Below are 27861 nucleotides of genomic sequence, written 5' to 3' on the forward strand. Positions count from 1 at the left end.
TGTGTGTGTGTGCTCCCGGCAGAGCGCTGTGTGTGTGTGTGTGTGTGTGTGTGTGTGCGCGCGCGCGCGCGCGCTCCCGGGAGAGTGGTGTGTGTGTGTGTGTGCGCGCGCGCTCCCGGCAGAGTGCTGTGTGTGTGTGTGTGTGTGTGTGTGTGTGTGCGCGCGCGCCCCACCCCCAGCCCAGCCTGCGGGTGCCGTTCCCGCTCCGGGCACTAGGGGCTCCCAGGCGCGGCGCTGCCATTGTTGCTGCGGGCGGCATGGAGGGGGAGAGCACCTCGGCCCTGCTCTCCGGCTTCGTCTTCGGGGCCCTGGCCTTCCAGCACCTCAACGCCGCCTCGGACACTGTGAGCGCCCGGCCCGGGGCCAGAGCCTGCTGGAGCCCGCGCGGGGCTGGAGCCAGGGCGCGGGAAGGGGGCTGGGTGCGATGGGGAGGCCTGGGGGGCAAGGGGGGGCCGGTCTCTGGGGGGCTGGGTGCGATGGGGAGATTGAGCATAAAAAGCAGCTGCCCCCCCCCTTCCGAAATTTCTCAGGGCGCGGGAGCCGCTTCTCTCTCCTGGTGTCACTGACTCCCTCCCCCTGCTCCCCTGCGCTGCCCGCCTGACTCCAGCCCTGCTCTCGCTGGTTGCGCTTCCACAGCCCTCCCCCTGTGCAAACAGGTTGCACCTCTCGACCCACACACTGTAGGGACCTGAGGGTGCCAGAGCAGAGGATTTGCCGAACCCCAGGAGGTTAATATTATCGAGCAGCATTCCCGACACTTCCACTGCTTCCTGGGCTGTTCAGAGGACATTTAGGCTGTGTCTAGACTGCAAGCCTCTTTCGAAAGAGGCTTTTTCGAAAGATACTTTGGAAAAAGCCTCTTTCGAAAAAGAGCGTCTAGACTGCAAGCGGGACTTTCGAAAAAGCAAGCCGCTTTTTCGAAAGGCAGTCTGGATGCTCTCTTTTGAAAAACCCCTGTTTGCATTCAAGAACGCCTTTTTTCGAAAGAGCGCTTTCGAAAAAAGGCGTTCTTCCTCGTAAAATGAGGTTTACCGCCGTCGAAAGAAAAGCCGCGTTCTTTCGATTTAATTTCGAAAGAACGCGGCTGCAGTCTAGACACAGGTGAAGTTTTTTCGGAAAAAGGCTACTTTTTCGGAAAAAAACCCTGAGTCTGGACACAGCCTTAGGGATAACTTAGAGCAAAATAACAGCACACAGCACGGAGAGTCAGGGCCGGTGGCCATAAACATACTTTATGGGACTGTGGGAAACTTGGCCACAATCATGATAAATGGACATCCAGCTAACTAAAATCATGGCAGACCACAGATGTTGCCAGACCAGGGAGTGCCAGACTAGAGTGGTTCGGCCTGTAATAGGTCCAGACCTACTGCCTTCCTCTGTTGACCACTTCCCCCGGGGGCAGAGGTGTGTAAAAGGGGCAGAAATCTTTTGGAGAATTGATTTCATGGCACTTTTAAAAATGTATCGCTTTGTGGTTTTGCTCTCTGTTTCAAGGAGTTATTTACAACATGCCCCCTTTAAAAAAAATCTCCCTCGCTTCAAATGGCACCACTATTTGAAAGCTTATATAGGTGGTAGTAGCAAATATGTGGTTAAAGAAAGGTGTGCTCCAATCCTGTAAATTGATCAATATTGGCAGATTCTTGCACCCATGCAGAATGTTGATGATCTAACTACATGGATGTGATTGCAGATCAGGGTTTAAGTTATTTCCAGTAGTGCAACATTCCCCCACCTCCAAAATTACACATTTGAGGTGAAATGTGTTTTATTTCTGGGGGGAAATACATGAAATGCTTTTCTTCCCAGGTCTTAGTTTTGATGATCTTGGTCCTAAGTGAAGATAAGGCAAAATACAATTTAACAAAAAGTTTAGTCCATGATCCTGAAAGTTTCTTCATACTGACAGACCCTCTCCTCATACAGATCTTTGGACATTGATCTCAGTGTGGTTCTGCTCACATGAAAGAATATGGCCATTCAGATATGGGGATTGTTTTGGAAATGGAGTTACTTGGAAAATTGTTTACAGAGCTGATACAATTTATGATTTTTCACTACATTTTAAACTACAGTCATAGATATCAAGAGCCACTTACACTTCTATTTTGGCATTATACATCCCATCTAGTTTTAATTTTTTTTAAAACAGAGTCTTTTGTATTAAAACCCCTTTTATTGCAATATTAGTATGTAGAATTTAAGTACACTAATGTCAGGAAGTTGATGTCTTTCAAAACTGTAACTCAGCTACATTGTATGTGTGGTGCAAAAGTAGCATTTTCTATTTCTGCAGAGTATGTTATAGAATATTTGTTAAGAGCTAGCCAAACTTTTAGGTCCAAGTCTGACAGGCTGTCATTAAAGCTAAGTAAGTCCTCATGGCATTCAGTTTTTAAAAAAGGAAGCATAACAGGTAAAAAAAACAAGCAAAAAATAATACATATATTATCCAATTTTTCTCCTCTCATATTGTGTATTTAAATACAAAATACTATCCTCCCCGCATCTTACAGCTTTTTATTCTTGTGAAATGTTTCTTTTTTAGCTATTTATTTTTTATTTCTGCTCTCTCTCCTTCCTAGATGTTTTTGCTGAGCTTAAGGAGAAGTAGTGCATTTTGGGAAAGTAATTTCCCCCCCACTAGTTGTGGTTTTTTCTGTTGTGCCTTGACTGCACTACAGCTTGTGGCAGTAAATCATATGGAGGAAATTATTGCAGACCACAGTAAATAAAGGACACTGCTAAAAGAGCAAGAGAAAGCTAACACAGATGCTTGTTGCGGTAAATTATTTTTGTAAATTGTAGAATTCCTGTCTCCAACTGTTTGTTCTCCAGGTGCTAGAGTGTAGATTTTTTTAAAATATTGTCAATAAAATCAATATTTCTAATGCCTTTTTTCTTTGTTTGCTCCCCCTATAAAGGAAGGCTTCCTTCTTGGAGAAGTAAAAGGTGAAGCCAAGAACAGCATTACTGATTCTCAGATGGATGATGTTGAAGTTATTTATACAATTGGTGAGTCTACTCTTGATTTCAGTGGGGCAGTGTATATATTTAAATACCTTACTGAAGGTGTGTCAGTCTGGCAACAAAGATCTTATTGAATCTTATAACATTGCTGTATTTATCATTGTATAAGCTGATCTTTCATGTCCTTTTACTTTTTGAAATTTTTACAAAATTATTAATGTAACAAAATATTTTATCTAATAGTTCTAAACATGGAAACAAAATACGAGTTTATATTTTCTTGTATACATCTTCTATACCAAACAGGCACATTAAACTCCTTTGCCTGTGACTCCTTCTGTTGCCTTCAATAAGTCACCTAACCCCCTTTGGACCAAGTTCAGCCCTGGGGAAGTTTGGCATGATTTTGAATTCCATGAAGTTCAGCTCATTTAAACCAGGGGCGTTTGGACCTTTTTGTCTTATGTAAAATAGGTGTGCTACTTACTTTTCTCAAAAGGTGTTGTGAAGATTAATTCATAGATAGAGGTATATAAAATCATGAGTGGTGTGGAGAGGGCCGATAAAGAAAAGTTATTTATTAATTCCCTAAATAAAAGAACTAGAGGACACCAAATTAAATTAATGGGGAGCAGGTTTAAAACTAATAAAAGAAAGTTCTTCTTCACACAGCGTGTAGTCAACCTGTGGAACTCCTTGCCAGAGGAGGCTGTGAAGGCTAGGACTATAATAGAGTTTAAAGAGAAGCTAGATAATTTCATGGAGGTTAGGTCCATAAAAGCCAGGGGATAAAATGGTGTCATTGGCCTCTGTCTGTCAGAGGCTGGAGAGGGATGGCAGGAGACGAATCGCTTGATCATTGTCTTCGGTTCACCCTCTCTGGGGCACCTGGTGCTGGCCATTGTCGATAGACAGGATACTGGGCTAGATGGACCTTTGGTCTGACCCAGTACGGCCATTCTTATGTTCTTAACATTTAAGTGCCTTGAAGATGAAAAGTGTTTAAGTGTCAAAGACTTTTATCATCAGACACCACAGGTGGGCGAGGTCTCTCTTGGAGCAACTTCTGTTGGTGTGGAAGAGACAAGTTTTTGAGCTTACACAGAGCTCTCCTTCAGGTTTTATTATCGAGCAGGCTTTCGGATATTTCCCACTTGAAGTTTGTTTAAAAACAAATTTCTGTAGCGATATTAAGTGTCAGAAAGTTGTCTGAAATTTTGTATGAACCTTTGAGGGGAAAAAATGAATGTACTAGAAGCTGACCCTTTAGAACACATCGTTCGAATATAATGTTAAAAAGTGAGTGCTAGTCCCCTTTGCAATGTGTACTACTGTGGGAAAATTTGGACAAAGCGGGTTTTGCATTTAGCTCTGAATGTTGAGAAGTTAATTGTAGCAGTGAGTTCCATATTCAGTTGCTCCTGTGAAAGCTCTGCCTAAAGAATGAGCCTCCCAGTTCTAGTGCTTTCTTCACTGGAATACAGCTGGTATGTGAGGATGTAGACGAGAGAGAGAGAGAATCTCTTTTACATAGTTAGGATCAATTCCATGCAGGACATTGAAAATCAGGAGAGAAGCTTTGGACTGAATTATATATTTGGAAAACATCTAAATTATTAAGAGCACTGCAGTAATATAAACAATAGCTTCTCATTTATGAAACACCTATATTCTTGCACACAAGTTTAACTGTAAGAATAATTCTGATGCTGAGTGCAGAGCCCACAGTCACCCCCTGGGAGCAGTGCCACCAGTCACTGTTGGCCTAGCTGCCAGGGAGGTAGCTTTGCTGCCACAGCAAAGCCTCCTCCTCAGGAACAGAGTGGTCAGCCCTTGCCTTCCTGGCTGCCAGGGAGATGGCTTCCTTGCCCTGCTGCAGCAAAGTTGCCTCCCCCTGGAACAGGCTGAGTATAACCAAGACCATTACCTGATATGCATCAGCCTATTAGTTAAATGATTATTTGGTTAAACTCCCTTGATAAAATGCTAACTGCTGAGGAGGGCATAGGAAATAAAGATTGCAGAAGAATGAGAGTGCTGAGTACATGTAGCCAGAGTAATATGTTGTTTTTCTTTCAGATATACAAAAGCATATTCCATGCTATCAGCTTTTCAGGTTAGTATAACTACCTATGTGTGTATAAAATTAAATGATTATTTTCTACTACAGTTAAGTTCATGTCCTATGGGTGAAGAAGTAACATAACTAGTGGTGAATGACACATCAGATCCTCCAAATGCCATAGATACAAAATTCCTATGTATCTATTTGATGCAATACTATTAATTTTAAACCCTTTTTATTAGATGTAGGCTGTGTGCATATATAAATACATATACTGCCCATGTTATGAACTATAGAACATGGTCTGCACTAAGCACACTATGCAACTTTCCTGAGACTCACTCTAAAATTAAAAATGGCTCAATTAAAAAAATCAACCTCTTCCCATAGGTGTGGAATTTTCCCCCCAGAATCACACTGGCTCAGGTCAGTATTTGACCATAGCCCAGTAACAGTTTTAAGGTCAGATATCTTATGACCCTCAGGGATAGAAGTGAAACCATTAAAGCTTTGTACCATAGGAAAGGGGAAGATATCAACTTACCAAGTTACAGTTCACACACTTCTAATTGTAGAAGATTCTTAGATAACTGGCATTAAATGTGTTGTATATAAAATCTATTTTAGGTAATTTTTATAGGTTTTAAAAATAGTCATTTTTCTTGTTTTTCCTTGGCATGTACAGTTGGACTGGCAGTAGCAAGCTTCACAGGCAAAGGGATACAAAAAAAAGTTAATAAAATTGGACTTAAAAATGTTTTATAATAAAAATGATGTGGCCTATACAGAATACATTGTAATGTAGTATGAAGGTTGTATTGACATTCATTTAGGATTACTACAGGTATACCACAATGGATGCTGCAGAGAAACATAGCTGACTCCACATCATACAATACATCCAGTCCATATTCATGTTGATGACATTTTCAAGCCTCACAACACCATTACTGACTTTCTGTGGCCTGGTTCAGCAAAAGTCTTTAAGCATGTAAAAAATTCATCCAAACATTCTATTAAAATATTTAAACCTGTGTGTCACATTCTAGGTGTAATCCAGACCAGCAAGATTGTGTCACCTTTTATCCTGTAACCTTGGATGCCTCAGAGCATGTTGCTGTTGTAGCTTCCAACCTGGGATCTTTGCAAACAGCCTAATGGCATGCAGGCCACACTCTGTGTGTCTGCATATAGCTATAGATCTGATCCAACAGCTTGTCAGTAACAGCTGAGTCACACTCTGGCTTCGACCAACTTCGGTTACTACTTCCATGGTGGCCACAACACGTTCTTAGTTCCAGATGCAAAGTGCTCCACTTAGGAAGGAACAATCAGTTTCACACATACAGAATGGGAAGTAAAATGCAGGACAATGTAGCACTTTAAAGACTAACAAGATGGTTTATTAGATGATGAGCTTTCGTGGGCCAGACCCACTTCCTCAGACCACTTCCTTTGATCTGAGGAAGTGGGTCTGGCCCACGAAAGCTCATCATCTAATAAACCATCTTGTTAGTCTTTAAAGTGCTACATTGTCCTGCATTTTGCTTCAGCTACCCCAGACTAACACGGCTACATCTCTACCACTATTCTACAGAATGGGAAGTGATTGTCTAGGAAGGAGTATTGCAGAAAGGGGCCTAGAAGTCATAGTGGACCACAAGTTAAACATGAGTTAACAGTGTGACACTTTTGCAAAAAAAGCAAACATGATTCTGGGATGCATTAACAGGAGTGTTTTGAGCAAAGCATGAGAAGTCATTCTTTTGCTCTACTCTGTGCTGATTAGGTCCCAATTGGAGTATTGTGTCCAGTTCTGGGTACCATATTTCAACAAAGATGTGGAGAAATTGGAGAAGGTCCAGAGAAGAGCAACAACGGTGATTAAAGGTCTAGAAGACATGACCTGTGAGGGAAGACTGAAATAATTGGGCTTGTTTAGTTTAGCAAAGAGAAGACTGAGATGACACGAGAGACATGATAGCAGTTTTCAAGTATCTAAAAAGTTGTTAAAGGGAGGAGGGAGAAAAATTGTTCTCCTGGGCCTCTGATGATAGGACAAGAAGCAATGGGTTTGAATTTCAACAAGAGAGGTTTAGTTTAGACATTAGGAAACATTTCCTGTCAAGGAGGTTAAACACTGGAATAAATTGCTTAGGAAGGTTGTGGAATCTCCATCACTGGAGATGTTGAAGAGCAGGTTAGATAGACATCTGTCAGGGATCATCTAGGCAGCGTTTGGTCCTGCTGTGAGGGCAGGGGACTGGACTCGATGACCTCTTGAGGTCCCTTCCAGTTCTAGGAGTCTGTGATTCTATGATTTTCCCCAAAACATGTGTTCTGCACTATCCAGCCCTCTCCTCAACAGTTCATATATTAGAAGTCCATTGCCATTATGAGGAGTCAATGTGCAACAGTTTATTTTAACTGGAGCTACCAAAATAGATCATTTTAAACACAACACTGTATAATACTTAGAAATTTTAAATGAGTACAAGCATAAGACAATGTCAGAAATGATCAAAAGAGAAATAAAGATAAAACACTTTTTAGTAGCTAAATCTTAACCAGCTAGTTTGGCTCAAGATAAAATCCTTACCACATGTTCCCAGCAACATTGCTGACCAAATTCTCAGGCCAGCAACTCCCCAAAAGTCAAAGCACTTGTCCCTTTCTCTTTTTAGGTAAGAAAGACAGACAACTTTTGCTGTGTTTTTGCCCTTTTCATAGTCCATTCACCCTTTGAAATGCATTTTCCTGAGGGTTATCCCTGGATAAAGTTCATTCTATCTGTAAAGATGAAGATATAGTGTCTCATTGTGAAAGATATTCCCTGCAACTGTTGTCTGTTCAAATGCAGATCAATCTGTTCGTGCCCTCATTCTTTGCCACTTGACCGCTGATTGTCAGTCAGCTTTGATGACAGTTCTCTAGAGGCATCAGTTAGTCCTTTGTCTTTGAGAAACCAGTTTACCCACTCCCCAGATTTGTCTGGTAAACACATAGTCATAAATTCAGCTTATGTTCATAATGACAAATTGCATTTCATATAAACATTGCACAAGAATATTGATTATCAGTGTGTTAACTTTTAAATGATACCTAAATAGTCATATTTTTCACAAAAATAACACTCGTATGTGGGGTGTGACTTTTGGTCACACTGTTCTTAAATGATTCACTATAGCTGTATTTGGAATGTAATTAATGGATGCCATTATTTGATATTATCACTTTTAAACAGGCCTATATTTTTTAAAATATTGGTAAGTGTAAACAAGAAAATCAGGGTCTACTGGGAAGTAGGGGTGTAAGGACTATTCGACTGCTCGCTCCCCACCCATTGCTGCCTCTGTATTAGAAGCAGCAAGGGAGGGAAGCTGGTGCTGGAAGAGGGGGGAGGCACAGTCGCAGGGTCCCAGCAGCAGCACTTACTATATTTAAAGTGCAGAACTGCAGCAGGAGCATCCCCCCTTATCGACTAATCAAGTAGTCAATGGAAATTCCATCGACTATTCAATTAGTCATTTAACATATAGTTAATGTCCCAACTGGGAAGGTGTTTCACACTAGACTTTGGGGAGTTCTCATAACATTTAATCAGTTTGAAATGAGGGAGCTTCTAGATTATTTTAAGAAGTTACTTTGGAACAGTATCCCCTGACCCTTCTAATGATCTTTTCTAGCTTTTATAACTCTGCAGGTGAACTGAATGAGCCTGCACTGAAGAAAATGTTATCAGGTTGCAAAAAGGTATTTTATTTTTTTAAAATAATCCATACTCTGGGGTTTTATTTAGGCTTTTATTTATGCTGGCTATGTAATTGCTATGTTGACTCATATTTTAGTTATTAATTTCATTCCATAATTTCATTTAGGCACTTACTCCCTTTTTTTATCTTTTCAGACCATGACAAAAGTCTAAAATATACTGAAATTTGGTCCTCACAAAACACATCCCTTTTTTTAAAGGTTGGGGAACACTTATTCCCTCTTCTGTACTTCTATTGGATTTTTTCCCTCATCTCCCAAGTAAATAATTTAGATGTTGCAGTGAGATCCTGTGCCTGTGCCCTTTTCTGTATTGGATCAGAGAAGTGTTTTTCAAACAGCTCACTTAAAACACAGACAGTTGGATTTCAATTGATTGTAATATTCATATATGCTTTGGAAGAGTTTGCCCTTTCATTTACTGAATCAGATTGGTATTCTTTTGTCTGATTTTGATGAAAAATAAAATTTATATTTTATCAAACACTCTTGCTTCTGAAAAGAATATTTAAACAGGATAACACTGTAGCCTGTTAGGGAACAAGTATCTTGGTATAGGGCTAAGTTTGGAGTTAGATTAATGATTTTGGCATAAGCTTTGAAAGTGAACCAATTTTGATAGATTTATATTCTCAGCATGTGAGGGGTATGAAATGTTCTCAGTAAGGCCTCAATTCAGTAGATGTATAAGCATGAAGAATTTTAAATTAAACTACTTGTGTTTAAGTACTTTGCAGAATAGAGATGGTACTACTCATGTGTTTAAAGTCAAGCCTGTACTTAGTTTGCTGAATCAGGATCTACAATCTTAAAGAATTCCAGTTCAGTTCAGTGCTGACCCCTTTTCTGACTTTTTCCACACTAGTTGTATGTGTTGTGCAATTCTAGGGAATAGTAACACTGAAGATAATTTTTTTTTCCTACCCAGAATGTGATAGGCTGGTACAAATTCAGACGTAATACAGACCAAACAATGACATTCCGAGAGAGACTCCTTCACAGGAATTTACAGTCATACTTATCAAATCAGGGTCTTGTCTTTCTGTTACTAACTTCCAGTGTAACTACAGAAAGCTGTTCCACTTACAGATTAGAACATGCTTTGCATAGACCACAAGAGGGGTAAGTATCTCTCATTTGTTGTTCTCTCTCATTCTAGTGGGACACAGGGATATATGATACGCTGTTACTTATGTTACTACTCTTATTTTTCTAGTGATAGAGATGCAGCCGTGTTAGTCTGGTCTAGCTGAAACAAAAGATAGGACTATGTATAACTTTAAAGACTAACAAGATGGTTTATTAGGTGATGAGCTTTTGTGGGCCAGACCCACTTCCTCAGATCAATATGTGGAAGAAAATTGGCATGACCATATATACCAAAGTGATACAATAAAAAAAAAGTGAACACACATAAAATTGACTAATGAGATTTAAGAACAGAGGACGGGTGAGGGGGGAAGGTTAGTGTCTGTGAGGTAATGACATTAGGGGTGATAATTGGGAAGCTATCTTTGTTATGGTTGAGATAATTAGCATCTTTGTTAAGACCCATATGTAAAGTGTCAAATTTAAGCATGAATGACAGTTCTGAGACACTTCTTTGAAGTCTGGAGTTAAAATCTCTTTGAAGCAATATGCATGTTTTAATGTCATTGAGAGAATGGTCGGTCTGGTTAAAATGGCAAGCAACAGTTTTCTCTCTGTGAGAGAGCCTGATGTCTGTTTTATGTGCAGGGCTCAATAAATAATGCAATCTACTCGCCCGTGGCGAGTAGATTACAACTCGGAAGAGCCAGGTTCGGGCAATCTGCGCATGCGCAGAACGCTGGACAGCGCGGCTGGCGAGCAGGGCTCACCGAGGTTTGGCGAGTCCTGTTTATGTGCATTGATTCTTTGGTGAAGTGTCTGAGAAGTTTGTCCAATGTACATAGCAGACGGACACTTTATGCACATGATGGCATAAATTATATTTCTGGATGAACAGGAATATGTGTTCTTGATCTTGTAACTGGCATGGTTAGGTCCAATAATGGTGTCAGCAGAGTAAATATGTGGACAAAGCTGGCACCGGGGTTTGTTGCAAGGGGAAATTCCAGGGTTGGTATTAGTGTGGTATGTCCTGTGGTTGTTGGTAAGAATCATCCTGAGGTTAGGTGGTTGTCTATAGGAGACTATGGGTCTGTCTCCCAGAGCCTCTCGCAGGGTATTCTCCTGTTCCAGTATAGGCTGTAGTTTATTGATAATGCGTTGGATGGGTTTAAGTTGGGGGCTGTATGTGATGACAAGTGGTGTTCTATTGTTGGTTTTCTTGAGTCTGTCTTGAAGTAGATGGTTTCTGGGTATTTGTCTGGCTCTTTCAATTTGTTTTTTTATTTCTCCGGGTGAGTAATTGAGGTTTATAAATGCTTGGTAGAGATCCTGAAGTTTCTGGTCTCTGTCAGTGGGATTAGAGCAGATGCGATTGTATCTAAGGGCTTGGCTATAGATGATGGATCGTATGGTGTGTCCTGGATGGGAGCTGGAGGCATGTAGGTAACTGTAGGAGCCAGTGGGTTTTCTGTAGAGAGTGGTGTCTAATTTACCATTGGTGATTTGTACTGTGGTGTCCAGGAAATGGATCTCTTGTGTACAATGGTCCAGGCTGAGATTGATGGTGGGGTGTAGGTTGTTAAAGTCTCTGTGGAATGCGTCCAGTGTTTCTTGGCCATGGGTCCAGATCATAAAGATGTCATTGATGTAGTAGAACAAGAGGTAAAAGGGGACGGGATCTGAGGAAACGTTGTTCTAAGTCAGCCATAAAGATGTTAGTGTATTGTGGGGCCCGCATGCATGCTCATGGCCCGCGCCGTTTTGCTCACAGCCCTCAGCGCACTACGTCATATCCTGCACGTGCAGGCTGGGTCACACATAGCATCCCAGCCTACATGTGTTAGCAGCTAGTTGCTGAGCGCAGGCAGTGGCAGCGGCTCTGGGACCCAGGCATAAGGTTGGAGGGGGTGGGAGGAAAGATGCCTGGCTCTGGAGAAGGGGATCGGGTGGAGGCAGGGGGCAGTATGTATGGCATCTCGGATGTGGCGCAGCAGCTCTGGCTCCGGGACCCGAGCATAAACTTGGGGGGGGGGGATGAGGGGAATTGGTTTACAGCAGGGAGGGGAAGGGAAGGGGGATTGGGTTGCACATGGAGTCCCGGCCAGATCATGCTCAAAGCTGGCCGCTCAGCGCACGTGCCCCAGCACCTGGATGGAGACGTGCAGCTGTAGCAGCGGCTCCTCAATCGGAGAATTAGGTTAGAGCGCGGGGTGGGGGATGAGGGTGTGTGCGCCTGGCTTTGGGGAAGGGGAGGAGAGTGGGATTTGGTTGGGGTGGGTGTGCCTGACTTTGGAGATGGGGAGAAGAGGGTGATTGGGTGGGGGGGGTGCCTGGCTTTGGGGAAGAGAAGGACAGGGGATTGGAGTAGAGCAGGGGGTGGGGTACCTGACTCTGGGGAAGGGAACTGGGTGAGATCAGGCTGCTCTTCCCCTCCCCTAAACAGCTGGCACGCTTCCTGCAATGCTGGGTATGTCGTACTACCAGGGACTTTCCCCCTGCTGCCTGCCTGTGCAGTGGGAATCCTGGGACTGCATGCCAACTCCAACTTCTCAGGAAGCACGTGGCTGTCATGGGGAGCAGAGAAGAGTGCGTGCTTCCTGAGAAGTTGGAGCTGGCATGTAGTCCTGGGACTCCACACACACCCTGCGCAGGCAGGCAGCAGGGGAAAGGAAGTCCCTGGTGGAGCGAGAGACCAGGCATTTCAGGAAGCACACCAGCTCTTTAGGGGAGGGGAAGAGCAACCCAGGTACTGGCCCCAGCTGTCTCTGTCCCTTCCTCCTAGACAGACCCCCCGCCCCCACAAGTACCCTGCTCCAGCACCCACTAGCATCCTGTCTGCTGCCCCCACCAGTTGGACCGTGTCCAGACTCAGGGGTTCTTTCGAAAAAAGTAGCCTTTTTTCGAAAGAACTTCCCCTGCGTCCAGACTCAAGCCGCGTTCTTTCGAAATTATTTCGAAAGAACGCGGCTTTTCTTTCGATGGCGGTAAACCTCAATTTATGAGGAAGAACGCCTTCTTTCAAAAGTTCCTCTTTCGAAAGAAGGCGTTCTTCAATGTAAAGAGGCCGTCTTCGAAAGAGAGCATCCAGACTCGCTGGGTGCTCTCTTTTGAAAAAGCGGATTTCTCTTTCGAAAGATCCGCCTGCAGTCTAGACGCGATCTTTCGAAAGAGGCTCTTTCGAAAGATGCTTTCGAAAGAGCCTCTTTTGAAAGAAGCCTGCAGTCTAGACATAGCCTTGGGGCCACATTAATGAGGCTTGAGGGGTTGTTTATTTGCATCTCACTTGTGTGGCCTTGACTGACTTTTCTGTAGGTCAGTGACCTCTGACTCAAAACAGGTACCCTGCCTCTCTCATATATAAAGACAATGCTTAAACATTTTGTGTTTGACAATATTTTATTTAAAAATGAAGCCTGGCCAACAAACCCCCAATTGGGGCCAAGCCCCAATCTGGCCGCAGCATCATAACACTCCTGCACCCCCCCCCCCCCCCCCGACCTCAAACCTGAGCCTATCATATACCCGAACCCCTTATCCTGAGCCTCTCATATCCCCAAACTCCTGCACCCCTATATCCCCAGTCTTCTGCCACAATACTCCTGCACCATCCACACACTGCAAATCTGTCCTGAGCCCATCATATTCCCAGCCTCCCTGCCCTGAGCCCTTCATGCACCCCAGACCAAACTTCTGCACCCTCATAGCCACAAGCCTGCAGCTTGCTTAGCATCCCAACCCTCCACCTGACCCCAACACTTTCCAGCCTGGAGCCCCTTCCTTGAGCCAGCATCTTCTTCTCTACTCCTTCTGCACCCAAATTCCCTCCCAGAGTTTGCACCTCTCACCCCTTTCCCATGCCCCAGTGCTTTTTTTGTGAGCCACAATAGCAGTGGAAACAGCGTGAAGAGCCGGGGCAACGTTGTTAAGCCAAAACAAACAAACAACAACAAAAAGCAGCTGTGGGACGGTGTACCAGCACCTGTTTTCCCTCAGCGCGGCATTTTTGGGGTTTTTTTGCTCAACAACTTTGCCCCAGTTCTTCACGCTGTCTCCACTGCTATTGTGGCTCTTGTCTGGAACAGGTTAGCCACCCCTGCTGTAGGCTTTTATGTTCTGCTCCCTGTGTATTTTGGTTTTTGAGGAGCTTTTTAAGCAGGTGTAGAGAAATCTTTGTCAATTACTATTCTTAGTCCCTGACAGTTTCCCTGGCATAGGCAAAGTATAGGTCAGTTCCAGTGTTGATTTCATCACTCTTAATTTGTTTCAAATTAACCACCAAGATATTTAGATTGATGACAATTATTTTTAGATTGTCTGGGAACTCAAACCCTGACCCGCTGCACAACATCTGCATTAGAGTTGATCAGAAGTTTTGTGACACAATTATTTTCCATTGGAAAATGCTTGCGGCACAGGCAGTGCACAAAGTCACCTGACCTCTCCCATAAGACACGTGGCACAGATGTTGGGTCCCACTGGGCTGCTAGCTGGGAGCTGCCTACTATAGTAAGTGCCTCCTGGTCAGAACCTGCACCTGGCACCCCACCTCCTCTTCCCCTGTCCCAAGTGCCTGCCCTAGGTCAAAACCCAAACCCTCTGCACCCCCTTCCTGCACCTCATCATACTTCCTCTCAGACCTTGCACCCCTCCTCCAGATCACAACCTCTACCTTCAACCAAACTTCCTCCTGCACCCCAAACCTTTACCCTAAGCTCCCTTCTGCACCCAACCTCCATCTCAGGCCCTGTATTTCCTCCATTAGTATCATAGAAGAGTGTGGCTCTTGTTCACTTGGAGTAGCCTCACCATCAAAATTTATTGCCCACCTTGCTATATATAGTTGAGATTATATTTTACATAGTTTTATTTTTCATATAATCTACATGTGAATTTGGTCTGCCATTTTGTTGCTGTGTCACCCAGTTTTGTGAGATCCCTTAGCAACTCTTTAGTCTGCTTTGAACTTACCTATCCCAAGTAACTTTCCCCTGGTCTACACCAGAGGATAAATTCAAAGTAAGATATGCGTCTTTAGCTATGTTAATTGCGTAGCTTAAGTTGAAGTATCTTAAGTTGAATTTTGGTGCTGTCCACACTGCAGGAAATCAAAGGGAGCACACACTCCTCGTGGAAGCAGGACCATAGGTATTGATGGAGTGCCCACTCAGGTCGAATTAGTGTCTTCACTAGACCTGCTAATTTGAACCCCGGAAGATCGACTGCTTTAATCTTATCTGTAATATAGACATGGCCTCTGCAAACTTTGCCACCTGTTTATCCCTTTTTCCAGATGATTTGTGAACATGTTCAACAGAATTAGTCCCAGTAGAAATCCTTGAACCACCTCACTATTTATCTGTCTCCACTGTGAAAATTGATCATTTATTCCTACCTTGGTTTCCTCTTTTAACCAGTTACAGATCCATGAGAGAACCTTTCCTCTTATCCAATGTCTACTTATTTTGCTTAAGAGCCTTTGGTGAGGAACCTTATCACCAAAGTTTAAAATGCATTATATTCACTGGATTACTCTTGTCTGTGTTTGGTGGCCATCAAAAACTAAAATAAATGGGCTAGGCATGAGTTCCCTTTACAAAAGCCACGTTGACTCTTCCCCCATCATAATGTATTCATTCTTGTCTGATAATTCTGTTCTTTACTATAGGTCCAATCAGATGGTTTGGTATTAATGCTTATTCTTCTATTTTATTAATTCTCTCAGAATTCTGCATGTATATCATTTTATGATAAAGAATGAATATCAGATAAACCATTACTTCCAAAACTTGCAATGATAAATTTTCATGTTCTTGCTTTTTAAAAAATAGTCTTTTCCAGAAAGTTCCTCTGGTAGTTGCCAACTTGGGTATGGCAGAACAGCAAGGTTACAGAACTGTATCTGGCTCCTGTATTTCTGCTGGCTTTGGAAAAGCAGTAAAAAAACACAGGTAGGAATGATGCACATTTTTTCATACTGAACTTGTGTCTTCTAATGAGATTTTTGTAGATTTAATAAACTGACATACTGGGAAGAAATTTGACTTTCAGAATGATAAAGAGTGGGAATTTTTCTGTATTAAATGTTACCTACAGTATCTCATCTGGTACACACCAGCAGGTAACTTTCATTACTGAAAGGTTTTGTATTAAATAACATGTGCCAAAGATGATTTGTAGGTAATTGAACTCTTCTCTAAATGCAGATCAGTGACCAGTTCATAATTTTGGGTCTGTACGTCATATCCAAATGTAGAGTGCTCCACAAGTAAAATTCTAACCCATTAAACCTCTTCAGCAAGTGACGCCACATCCCTATTTTGCTAGTCAGGTATAAAAGTCATTGATACAACTTTTGGTTTGATTTGTGATTCATTGATTTTCCATAGCTTTTGATTAAGCTCATTTGCCATAATAATTTGAATTGACACTGTCCGCTTCAAAATAATGTTGTACAAAATGTCTTTACCGACATCAACTTAAATTATTGAAATTAAATCCAATTTACTTTTCTATAATTCCCTTTGTTCTTTGCATTTCTGGCCAATAAAGTCAAGGTTATTTTTTGTTTAGTTGATTTTTTGTATTATTGGTGCTGCTGTATTTTTGTTTTAAGAACAGCTTGCATATATGTTCTAATATAATTTAAAAAAAATCAATGGATTATAACTCCTGCTTTTACAAATCTAATGTGGGTCAAATAAAGAGTTTTTCCTTTATAACTTTGCTCTATCACCTTGTGAGGATTTGACAATGATTATACATGCTAACAAATTAAGCATCTTATCACAACTATAAAGTATATGCTGATTCCAATGTCACATTTGGGGAAACAAACTAAATGATTAGTCCAAAGTCATTTGAGTCTGTAGGAGAGCTGGAAATACAACCAATATATCGTGCAACTGTGTAGTAATCACTTGCTAGACAATTCTTTACTATGAAATATTCTTAGAATAGAGACTATATCCTTTACTGAGAGGCAATCTCCAGTCTTTTAATGTTTGATTCTGCAAGTGGCTGGTATGATGTTTCATGCAGCAATTTGGCATTGTGCTCCCGTACATTGTACTATTCCCCTACACAAGAGACTCAGCCATTTTCCTGTGCACTGCTCTGCTTTATCCCCTTATGTGCCACTCTGCTCAGCTCCCTGCCCTGGACCTTAATACCTATCTCAGCCTGTTCTTGCAATAAGGTCCATCCTGCACTACTCTCTCCTTCCCTGCATTCTTCCAGCTCCCTCTCCAGCACACTGTTCTTGTCTGACTTCCTGAGACCCTGATAAGCAGTCTAATTGGCTTGGGGAGGAGGGGGGAGGAAGAGAGACAACAGTCTCCAGACTTGCAGCCCCCACACTTAGCTCACTACTGCATTTGAATGAAAGGAAGAAACCCCTGTTGCTACCAAGTTGTCCCCAATCCTTACCAATACACAGGTCCAGAGTTGCAGCATGCCTGCTCTGCACATGAGGGGAGCAGCTGAGGCTACCATCAGTGGAGTCAGAAGGCCCTCCACAGTTGCTTCTGTTAGGGACAGCCAGAACTGCCATCCAATCCTGGCAGCAGTGGCACCAGCAGCTATCATTCAGCCAGAGGTCCTGCACTTCTGGGGGAAAAAGTGTAGAACCATCGGTATGGTCCCTGCTGCATGCCTTTGTTCCCTTTAGTCTGAGAATCTCTGCTACTAACCAATGCACAGAAATGGAGTTAGGTTATTGACTTGTATGTGTGTTATCTAACCCTTTTACCACAGATTCTGGATCTGAGGAGAGTATAAAACCATCTTATTTAAGAGACAAGTATAATCTCCCCACGGAAGGTGTACTGTTTGTTAATCACCAGTTAATACTGAGATGGTACACCATCAGTAAAGAAACCCTAAAAACTTATATATTCTAAAGTATGCAACCCTACCCTATTATACATTTACATGGGACTTTACAATACAGAGACAGAACCCTTGCTTGAAGAGCTTACAGAGGAAGACTAGACTAAAACCCTTGGAGTGGTTTAAATGGGAGTGAAGGCTAATTATTTCCCTTTGGAGGCCAAACAAGTCAATAATCCTGCTTATTTTTCATCCTGCTGGTATTTTTGATGTCTGCTAATGATTTAGTCTTGGAGTCTAGAAACCTATATTTTAACACAAATAAAAGCCATTATCCATCATTGTTCGTTGAATACCTGTTACGCTTAAGGAATTATGACTGTGGTAGACATCTGGCAAAGGGGTAGCAGCGTTAGTCTGTATCTGCAAAACCAAGGAATCCTGTGGCACCTTACAAAGTACATTTATTTGAGTATAAGTTTTTATGGTGTTGGACATATGAAAGCGCAAATAAATCTGTAAGTCTTTCAGGTGCCACAGGACTCCTCGTTTTTTTAGACATGCAAGTTAGACTTCAGTGTACAAAAGAATGTCTGTTAAGCATAAGTTGTTATGTATGCATAATTAAGTGTAATTCTACATTGGTTTCTGTTTGTATTTAAAGGTCTGAATTTTTTTATGAAGATGGATCACTAAAAGAGGTTCATAAGATTAATGAAATGTATGCCACCTTGCAGGAGGAATTGAAGGTAGGTCATTCCATTTCAGAAAAGCATATATGTTTGATTGTAAATGTTCAAGGTAGCACTGCCAACAAGTCAAATATTTACCCAAGAGGTCCTGATTATCATTTACAGAAGCAGTTCCCAACCTTTTCCATATGAGGACCCATTTTTGACAATTCAGGAAGACTTGGTGACCCAGAGCAATTCAAAAAATGTGAATGGCTCCTTAAAAGCCACCTGGTGACCCTTTTGAAATGTAATGGCAACCCATATTTGGGTCCTGACCCATAAGTTGGGAAACCCTGATTTACACTAAGGCAGGGCTACTTGACATTGGAAGCCCTGAGGACCACAATGATACTCTCAGTGCATGCCAAGGGCTGCAACTTAAGTGTAGTTGCACATACATGCAAATATATATATGCAAATAGCTTCTTTCACACTGATGGGTATGAATACAAAGATTAAGGCAAGACTACACAACACACAGGCCCCATTTAAGTCAGTTCTGCTGATATTAATAAAATGCAATATTTACCTGATTTCCACCCGAATGGAATGGAATGACAGTCCAGGAATTTAACTACTAAAACGCACATCAACAGAAGACCATTATATTGACTAGCAGTTGTGGAGTATGTTCCCAGTGGAGACCCTGTTCAAAGGATCCCATACATAGGCCACGTGTTGAGCCCTGCATAAACCTAAACCACACCACGAGCCACAAACAAATGGGCCATGGGGCACATATTGAGTAGCCTTGCACTAAGGCAATTTAACACCCATCTAACAGCACAAAGAAGTTTTAAAGTGAGTGTAAACATAATTTGCTCCTCCCTCAAGGTCCTTTTGTACTGCCACCATGAAGTAAAGTGGTATGACTGTACATGAGAATTAGACTGAAGCTGTCTTGTGCAGAAATATGCAAATATACAAGAGATGGAAAAAAAGATTTCCTATAAGACAGACACACAAGTCAACAGAAATGCTAGATTTTTGCATAACTACTTGGATAATTAGAAATAATGACAGTGAAGAATTTGACTTATATGCTGGGCTGGAAAATGTACCTGAAACAAAAGATGAAGGGCTTTTGCAGAAGAGACAGTCCGCTAAATCACAGGGTAATATCAAAGAAGGTAAATCCTTTCCTTCCCTCATCTGCTGAAAAGGGACAATGTGGATTCTAGTAGGATGTTCATTGTGAGTCTGCCATAGCTTGTCCTTATGTAGAACTGACAGATATCTCCCTCCCCAGACCAGTAGAAACTCAAGATCTCTTCTACAAAGTTTTGTTGTTTTGGGAGGGTGGGAGAGAGAGGGGTAGAGAGAGACTGACTGCTGTAAGGCTTGGAAGAAGGGTGCCTTCTCTTACTCCACTTCAAATCTTGTCTTAGTTTCTTCTCCCCATAAATGTGTGCCTTCCAAAACTGAGTTACATTAAAGAAATTAAGGTTTCTGTAGCACAACTAGCTTTAGTGAAACTTAATGTGTTCAGTCTTCTAAGAGTCCCTCCACCTGATTATGACTAACAAATGCCAACCAATGAATCACATCAAAGCTTTCATTTGGTGATACCAACACAAAATCATGGAAGTGTTGGATGTATCCAATAAGACTTTTGTAGGTATATTTTAAAAAAAAGGTTGCTTCTTAGCTGGTAATGAACCTGCAATCTCAGTTTTTAAAATTCATGAACTAGTGCATTAATTTTTGAAAACTGGTCTTGAGAAAAAAGTAGGAAGTAAAGCTATTTGGAAGGAATATGGATTATAAATAGTGGTTTTTAAAACAGGAGAATTTAAATTTAAATCATCCAGAGTTTCTAGCTTGACTAACTCAAGAGTCAGACAGGAACAAGATAGTTTACTAAACTACTAGAAATTTTTAAGTACTACCATGATTTTAAACATCAGAATTGAAGGGCTTCGGGAAAAGTAAAGATGTTAAGAGGCTAATTGTGTAGTTACACTAATTGTGTAACCAACTAGTCTGGGACCTACTCCTGCTGTGCCTCTAGTTTAAATGCAGGAGCCAGGCTGCCTACACACCCAGCTCTTACATTTAAACCGCAGAGCCACAGTGGGGGTAGCTCCTGGACCCAGAGTGAGCCTGGACTGAACCAAGTCTAGCAGCCCTGTTTGCAGACTGCTGGGGCTGGCTGCAAATGGGCTGCTGCCTCTGAAAGAGGCAGCAGTGGGAGGAGGAGGGGGCAGGTGACACCATGGAGATGGTGTTTGGGGGGGGGGGGAAAACCAGCTTTTAAGCTAGCTCCACCCAGCACTGCCTGCTGTTCCCCTCACCCTTGATGCCTCTGACACAGAGGCAGCAAGGGCGGGGGATGCGAGTAGTCAACTACTCGCTTACATCCCAAGGGGGAAGCACTTTCTTTTAAATACTGAATAAAGACAACTTTACTCTTACTAAGGCCATAAGGTATAGGTTTTGAGCACAAAAACAAGCAACTGAATCTTTCAAGATTAAATAGAAGTTTGGATGTGCTTTAATTCAGATGAAAAATAGTGGAAGAAGGAATACCACTGATGTAACTTACAGACTTCAATAAAACATGAGAGTGTACATCATTTTCTTGAAATAGTTATTGAAAGTTATTTGGCTATAAATAGTCTTTCAGGCCTGAGGGGTGTTACAAATCAATGTTAGGGTCACTTTTCAAGTGGATTCAGTTGTTAAAAGTGATAGAACTAAGAGTAATAACGTGAAATTAAGCTAAGGAAAAGACAGGAAACATTAAGTGGTATTTAAAGTAAGCCTGATGGGAGAATGTAAACTTGCCTCCAAAAGGATATAAAGTCCCATTCTTGAGTTTAAAAGTACACTGTATGAAATAGGAGACTATACTGTAGCAAATGTCTAGGATTATAGATAAAATAGAAGATTTCCTAAGTATTTTCTACCTAATTGCCGATTCAGTAATAATCTTGCAGCTCAAACTATACCGTCAATGTTGTTTTGTATGCTTTTTGTAATATTGGACCTTGTATGTGTTACATTTCATGACATCCTTAAAGTTATCTGGAACACAGAAATAAATCTATAAAAGACTGATTTAATAACAATTGAATGTTCAGTAGAATTGACCTCTCTTGCAGAAGTTATGTTCTAAAGTAGAAGGCAGTGAACGATCAGTAGAGAAACTCCTAGCAGAAGTGGATCAACTAAAACAAGAAATAAAAAGAAAAAAGGAGCAGACACAAACTTCAGGTAATAGAAGAAAGATTATCAAGCCTTTCCATGGAAATATGGGATTGTGGCAAAAACAGATATGAAAATACATAATAGAACTATTCATGAATGACATTTCCTTGGGGCAAACCATAAGAACATTAAGGTAAGCCTCACATTTCAGCTGTCCCTTTCCCACTAAATTCAGTCTGGTCTAAAAACCACATCACATGGATTTAATTCTAGAGTCTACATTAGTGAGTAGTCTGTACAATTGCAATCTCAGAAGTGTGCCACTAGATACAATATTACATATGACTCCACTCACTACTAGCAATAATCTTCATTCTATCAAAAATAATTTGATAACCATTGAATTTTTCATGCATGTGATCTAAAAAGAGTTTGTATTTTTGTCTAGCCACTATTACTTTCTAGCTACTAGTCAAAAGGGAAACTTGATACCTTTTCTTGAAAGGAGGCTGTTTGCTAATCATAATTAATGTATATATACAGTAGAGAGGTCTACACTGGTAACATATAGAAATGAAGAAGACTATTCTGCACATTAAGCAATCCCAAATCTAAAACAAAAAGGCAAGTGAACACTAATGAGAATACTAGAAAGGCTAGTTTGAAATTCTTATTTTTTTCTATTATTCAGGAGAGAACAAAAGTGATTCAGCTGAACCAACGGAGAATGTTTTCCTTTGTCAAGCTTTACAAACATTTTTCCCAAATTCTGGACTTCAGACCTGCATTGTGTCCTTAAAAGGCAGGCAGATTTCTAAACACTGCTGTAACACTGACCACAAAATACATGTAATGGACAAACTGACTCTAATGCAAGAAGACAGTGACTTTCCTGAAGCTGGAACAAAGCAGATAACCAAGCGCAAAGCTAGTGTGACTACAGCTGGAAGAAAAACATTCAAGAAATCACGCTCATTACAACCTCACCAGAAGTTACTTAAAGGGGACCAAGACTACAGAGACCAAGAAGAAAAGCTTACAATGAGTGGTACTGAAACAGATGAAGAAACTCTGGAAGAAGTTAAGGACAGTAATGAATATCCACAATCGCCAACTTTCTAACCCTTTGGGCCAAGTATAGGATTTTCCTCAGGGTGACTACTGCTGCACCAAAAAACTACTGCCAACACATCAACTATATTTCATCAGTTTATACTAGGGCTAAACCAATGCATCATTTTGTTAAAAAAATGTAAAACAGGTTTTTTAAAGTGGAGGTGTCTTATTTGGAAAATGTAAAGCTGAGTCCAGATTACATTTCCTCTCTCTGCATTCCCTTTCTCTCAGGGCTCACAATAGGAAGAATAGTAGTAAAGTACAAACATTAAAAACTTAGAGCTGCTGCAACTGTCAGTTGGGATGTACTGTACCATGTCTTTTTAAAATAGGTCACTTAAAATGTTAGTCTATTGCTGAAGGCAAATACATTTAGGCTTTCCTCAGCAGCAACTGCATCTAGTGGCAGAACAACTTGGTATTTGGATCTGCAATGTTAACAATAGGGGTGTAAAGGATAGTCGACTAATCACTTCTCCCCCCTTGCTGCCTCCATCAGATAGAGGCAGCAGCAGGGGGAGAAGAGGAGGCACTTAAAAGCAGCAGCATCACCACATGGAGCCTGTGGTCAGCTGCTCTGTGTGGCAGTGCCACTTTGAATGCCATGGAGAGCCTGGCATCAGGCTCCTTTCAGCATTTCAAAGCACCAGCACCGCATGTAGCCCAGGATCAGCTGGGGACTCCACAGCTGTTCTTGCGCTCTGGGTGGTGGTGGCCGCTTTGAAATGCAGGGTAGAGCAGCTGACCCTGGGCACCACATGGCATTTCAAAGCACCGTGGGTTCTGCATGGCACTGCTGCTTTAAAATGTACAGGAGTCCCCAGTGGGGGCTCTTGTGCATTTCAAAGTGGAAGCGCCTGTGTGAGCACGGAGTAAGCAGGACTTCCTGCTGGCCCTGGACACCATGTGGGTTCCAAGTTTGAAATGCACAAGCTCCCCTCTCCTGGCACATGTACATTTCAAAGGCGGAAAGCAGAAGTGCTTATTAACTAGTCCAGTAGTCAATGGAAATTCCATCAACTACTCGACTAGCAAATTAATCACTACTTAACATCCCTAGTTAACAGCAAATGTTGCTGTGTCTTGCTCTAATCACTTGCTCTCTTGTATTCTGACAAGTTTTTTCCCTTTGGGTTTTACTTGCAAATGGCTCCTGTGATGAGCAAGTTTAATTCCATATTCTCTTTTACTTCAAACTCAGAAAGCTATTGGAGATATGGTAAGAAGTAGGGTCCTGCAGCATTTTAAGACCAGATTCTAATGCAGGAAATCAGTGTTTTGAGAAGTTTATTCTCTCCCCTTTGAGTGCTCAATTCTGTTACTCATTTTGGTGTATAATGTGTTAGCTGGAATGCCAAGCATTTTGGATAAGAATATAAATGACCTGAACATCAGTTCTAAAATTGTTAGTAGCCTATTACTGAAGTAAAGGTTCTGATAGTAATGAGCACATAAACATCATAAAATAATTTTATTGTTTTCTGCACAATTTACATAACTTACTCCGGATGTCTGATATCACAAATTTTGGGGTCATTAAGAAATGTTGGATCCTTGTACACAACTGGCATAAATCCTGCAAGAAATTAATACTGTTTTAATAAGTTTTTTAAATAAATAATTGTGTCTACAAAAACTAGTTTACAGCTATGCTTACCAATTACATGAGCTCTTTTAATGGCTTTTGTAATTTCTTTCTGTTTCTTCCCACACAACCCTGTAAAAACAGGTTTTAGAATCTTATTTCAGGTATCCAAATAGTAGACTCAGTAATTAGGTTAGTTTCTAGGGATTCCTAGAAGCCTTTTTAAAAAAAATCCTAACTAGGATTACACAAACCATTAGAATATATTAAGTATGATTCAACTGTTTGAATTCCTAGTCATGAAAATATTCATGTCATATTATTCAATGTTTTCATAGTTGATAGAACTGTTACCACTAAAATTAATATAAAATACTAAATTTTAATATTAGCTTTAAGTAAATATTTTAATAGGATAAAGATTACTTGTTAAATAAACATTAAGACTACAGCTTAAATACCTGTTATGTGTCTGCCGTAAATGCGACCAGTATATGGTGAAACAAACTGGGACAGAAGCTATTGAAAAATCAAAAGGCTCAATAAGTATTCTTGAAAACCGGTAACTTTAAATGCTTTAAAAAAAATTGTATTACAACACTGATTTGCCATAGCACACAGAGATTATAACCAGTGTGCCCTCTAACTTTTTTCATCTATGGGCAGAATAAGTTCTGTAAAGTATACTAAGGCAAATGCAGATGTGCACCACCAGTAGAAACATATGCTGCCGGCTGTGGGTAATGTGGACATGCTGCCAATCAGTTGGGGAGCACCCGAATCTCTCTTGGGTGGCGGCCTAAGCGCTCAGCTTACAGGGATCACTGCTTATAACTGTATTCACTTCAAACAACTTACTGGCTTTTAAACCAGAATTTGAAAACCTTGTACATTATTTTCTCAGCACTCATTTTAGTTCTTTATGCGTATTAAAAAAATTAAGTTAGCCCCTCATCTCCTAGGGTTACTATCATCATTATACATCAAAAACTGACTCTCATATTAAGGCCAGAACCATCTACTAGCTTTAGAGGCACTTCTAGGACATGACTTTTCAGAGAACTCCCATTAATCTTCATAACAGTAATGAGTGCTCAGCACTTCTGAAAGTTAAAGCCCCAAGTATTTCAAAGAGCTGAAAAACAGTTATTCCCTTTTTGCAAAGCAAATTTCATCAAGGAAGTTTTTTATTTATTACATTTGCAGTCAAATGAAAACTAAAGTCCCCTACAAGCTAGTACCATTAAGCTTTTCACTCTTCAGAATACCATACCTCATCCACCAAACCCTGTCACAAGCATTTCCTCTAGGAGACCAAAAATATTCTGTATATAAGACTTCATTCTTCTAGTCACCCAGAAAGCATAGTTCAACTGATCACTGTTTTAACTTTCTGCCTCTTGTGGAGAGTCTTACAGCATCAGTCTTAAGTTTGTATACTATGCTTATCACCATTAAAATCATACTAGTACTCTAAATACTTCCTCCAGCAGTGCCATAAAAAGCAAGGAAGCAAAACTGATGGTCAATTTACCTCTGATCTGCAGTTTCACCATTTCCTGCAGCCAGTGCAAAGAGAACAAGCAAGTGGGGAGTGTTTCTCTCCCCACCCCAACTTCTTATCCTTTTCTAGAATTTAATCCCTTTAGTCCCATTTTTCCCTGGTTCGACCTGCCTCAATAGCAACTTCCCCACAAATAAAACTGACTAAACAATTGCCCTCAGACAATCACTGCACAAATTCATATTGTAAAGAATCTCACCTGTACATTCTTGTAGTCTACATTTATTCCACACAAGACACATCTTTTAGGAGGATCCTTATAGGGGTTTTCCATTTGAACTGGCTGAAATAAGAAGTAGTTTAACTGCTTTTTTAAATTCTTCTACAATGGGACATAAATTAAGTGGCCATACACACAAGACAACATTCTGCTTCTTGATTTCATTGGAACACAAAAATACTCTGTGAAATTAAAGTGAAGATTTTTTTTTAAGACTTAGCAATGGCACATGCCATTAGAGGTGGTTTCATGTTGGAAACCCTGAACTTTGCTTCACGGACTAACATAGGTTAAGAGTAGAGATTAGGGATGTTAAATTATGAGTAATCGAATAGTTGATGCATTTTGCATCCACTACTCAATTAGTCGATATGACGCCTCCACCTTTGAAGTGTAAGGATGCTCCCCTAGAATTTACATGAAGGAAGTTTGAATGTGACTGCATTAAGGGAAGGGGAGGTGAAGCTGAGGAGGTTGCTGAGTGGGGGAACATTGGGATGGGGGGGAAAAGTGATTGAATGGTGGCACCAGGACACATGCCAACAGGGATAAATGTGGCTGACTGAATGAGAGAAGCCACGCTATGGGGTCTGCATGAAGCAGGATCCTCAATTCCCTAACAATCCCTCTCCCTCCCCCCGCCCAAGATTGTTCTATATTTATCCCATCCTCACCCAACAGCCCTCCACCAATTACTTTCACCCCCTACTGAGCACTTTGATTACCTCCGATTCCCCCCAAGCCTTTCCACTGCTTTTGAGAGGTGCAGAAAATAGGTTTCTATATTGTAATGTAAATGAATTACATGAACAATTAAGATGCCAAAAACATTTCCTGACTTTTTTTCATTGTTTCTGTCATTACAGACCTACCTTTTGACAAGTATTTTGAAATAAAATTAAGAAACTAATTGGAACGGGCATGATTATACCTTATTTTAACAAATGAAATATGCAGAATACAGCAGGGGTGGGTTTTTGGGCACAGAATTTTCCCCTGGATATACTCATGCTTTAAAAAGCTGTTTTTCCTCAGCACTGTAAGCTTAATCAACTAAAAAAAGGTGTCAAGTTGGAGCCTCTTACCAGATCCCCTTCGCAGGACACCTGTTCCTGCTGCGAACTATATCCCCTTCTCCACAACCCTGCTGCTGCTGCTGCTGGAATAAAAACGATGGTTACACACGTCAAAAGCACTGCCGCTCAACACACCCATGCGGAACCATTTCCAGCGTGAGCGGAGAGCTGCGGCCCCTCCCCGGGGAGAAACGGGGGATACGAGCCCGACACACCCGTGGGGCGGGACCCCGGAGTGGAACCCGCAGCACCGCTCTGGAGGCGGCAGGGTGGCGGCAGACGGACCCTCCCCCTCCCCCTCCCCCTCCCCCCGCACTTGGCCGGGCAGGGCCGGTGGCGCAGGGGGGACTCCCCGGCTCCGCAAACGGGATCGCAGCGCGGGGAGCCCCCCCTTCCCCGCCTGCCTCCTGCGGGAGACCCGAGCCAAGCGCGGACACCGGGCCACAGGCTCCAGGTACAGCCCCGGCCCTTCTCACCCGCGCGGGGGGCCCCGGCTCCTTTGCCCGCTGCCAGAACCTGCTGCAGCCCGCCCCAGCGCCGGGACAAACCCAGTCGAGTGGCCGCCATCACCCGGCCAATTGGCCCTTCACGGTACCCGTCTAGCACCTGCCGGCGCACTGAGCGGGTCACGCTAACGCGCGCCTGCGCAAATCCCTCCGCATTCGCGCGCAGGTAGCGCAACAAATAA

At 41.9% G+C, this 27861-nt stretch overlaps 2 protein-coding genes across 11 annotated transcripts; one reads left to right on the forward strand and one right to left on the reverse strand.

Annotated features, from left to right (window-relative positions):
* The first annotated feature begins 187 nt into the window (after nucleotides 1–187).
* ABRAXAS1 (abraxas 1, BRCA1 A complex subunit) lies at nucleotides 188–24410 on the forward strand. Of its 2 annotated transcripts, XM_075929510.2 has the most exons (10): nucleotides 197–344; nucleotides 2589–2787; nucleotides 2928–3018; nucleotides 5053–5089; nucleotides 8725–8791; nucleotides 9738–9931; nucleotides 15730–15849; nucleotides 18393–18477; nucleotides 21567–21678; nucleotides 22304–24410. In XM_075929510.2, the coding sequence occupies exons 2-10, from the start codon at nucleotides 2776–2778 to the stop codon at nucleotides 22732–22734; spliced, it is 1149 nt and encodes a 382-aa protein (XP_075785625.2). In that variant the 5' UTR covers nucleotides 197–344; nucleotides 2589–2775; the 3' UTR covers nucleotides 22735–24410. The 2 variants fall into 2 exon arrangements, with proteins under 2 accessions (XP_075785624.2, XP_075785625.2); XM_075929509.2 differs by lacking the exon at nucleotides 2589–2787 and having other exon boundaries at nucleotides 188–344.
* On the reverse strand, nucleotides 24181–27840 carry MRPS18C (mitochondrial ribosomal protein S18C). 9 transcript variants are annotated; one of them, XM_075929514.2, is made up of 6 exons: nucleotides 27650–27837; nucleotides 27183–27247; nucleotides 26077–26160; nucleotides 24775–24832; nucleotides 24386–24445; nucleotides 24181–24304 (listed from the first exon to the last, which is right to left on the reverse strand). In XM_075929514.2, exons 1-6 carry the CDS (start codon nucleotides 27738–27740, stop codon nucleotides 24228–24230), a joined length of 435 nt encoding a protein of 144 aa, XP_075785629.2. In that variant the 5' UTR covers nucleotides 27741–27837; the 3' UTR covers nucleotides 24181–24227. The 9 variants fall into 9 exon arrangements, with proteins under 9 accessions (XP_075785629.2, XP_075785628.2, XP_075785627.2 ...); XM_075929513.2 differs by having other exon boundaries at nucleotides 27183–27250; XM_075929512.2 differs by having other exon boundaries at nucleotides 27183–27253; nucleotides 27650–27836.
* Between the last annotated feature and the right edge of the window lie 21 nt (nucleotides 27841–27861).

The sequence above is a fragment of the Pelodiscus sinensis genome, chromosome 4 (assembly GCF_052426305.1).
Source record: "Pelodiscus sinensis isolate ZL-2025 chromosome 4, ASM5242630v1, whole genome shotgun sequence".
Taxonomy (NCBI): Eukaryota; Metazoa; Chordata; order Testudines; family Trionychidae; genus Pelodiscus; species Pelodiscus sinensis.

Coding starts and splice junctions, on each gene's coding strand:
- ABRAXAS1 (XM_075929509.2), top strand. CDS start 258: ATGGAGGGGGAGAGCACCTCGGCCCTGCTCTCCGGCTTCGTCTTCGGG. Junction 8,792..9,737: donor TGTTATCAGGTTGCAAAAAG/GTATTTTATTTT, acceptor TTTCCTACCCAG/AATGTGATAGGCTGGTACAA. Junction 18,478..21,566: donor CCTTGCAGGAGGAATTGAAG/GTAGGTCATTCC, acceptor CCTCTCTTGCAG/AAGTTATGTTCTAAAGTAGA.
- MRPS18C (XM_075929511.2), bottom strand. CDS start 27,740: ATGGCGGCCACTCGACTGGGTTTGTCCCGGCGCTGGGGCGGGCTGCAG. Junction 26,161..27,182: donor TGTCCTGCGAAGGGGATCTG/GTAAGAGGCTCC, acceptor TTCTTATTTCAG/CCAGTTCAAATGGAAAACCC. Junction 24,446..24,774: donor TTACGGCAGACACATAACAG/GTATTTAAGCTG, acceptor CTGTTTTTACAG/GGTTGTGTGGGAAGAAACAG.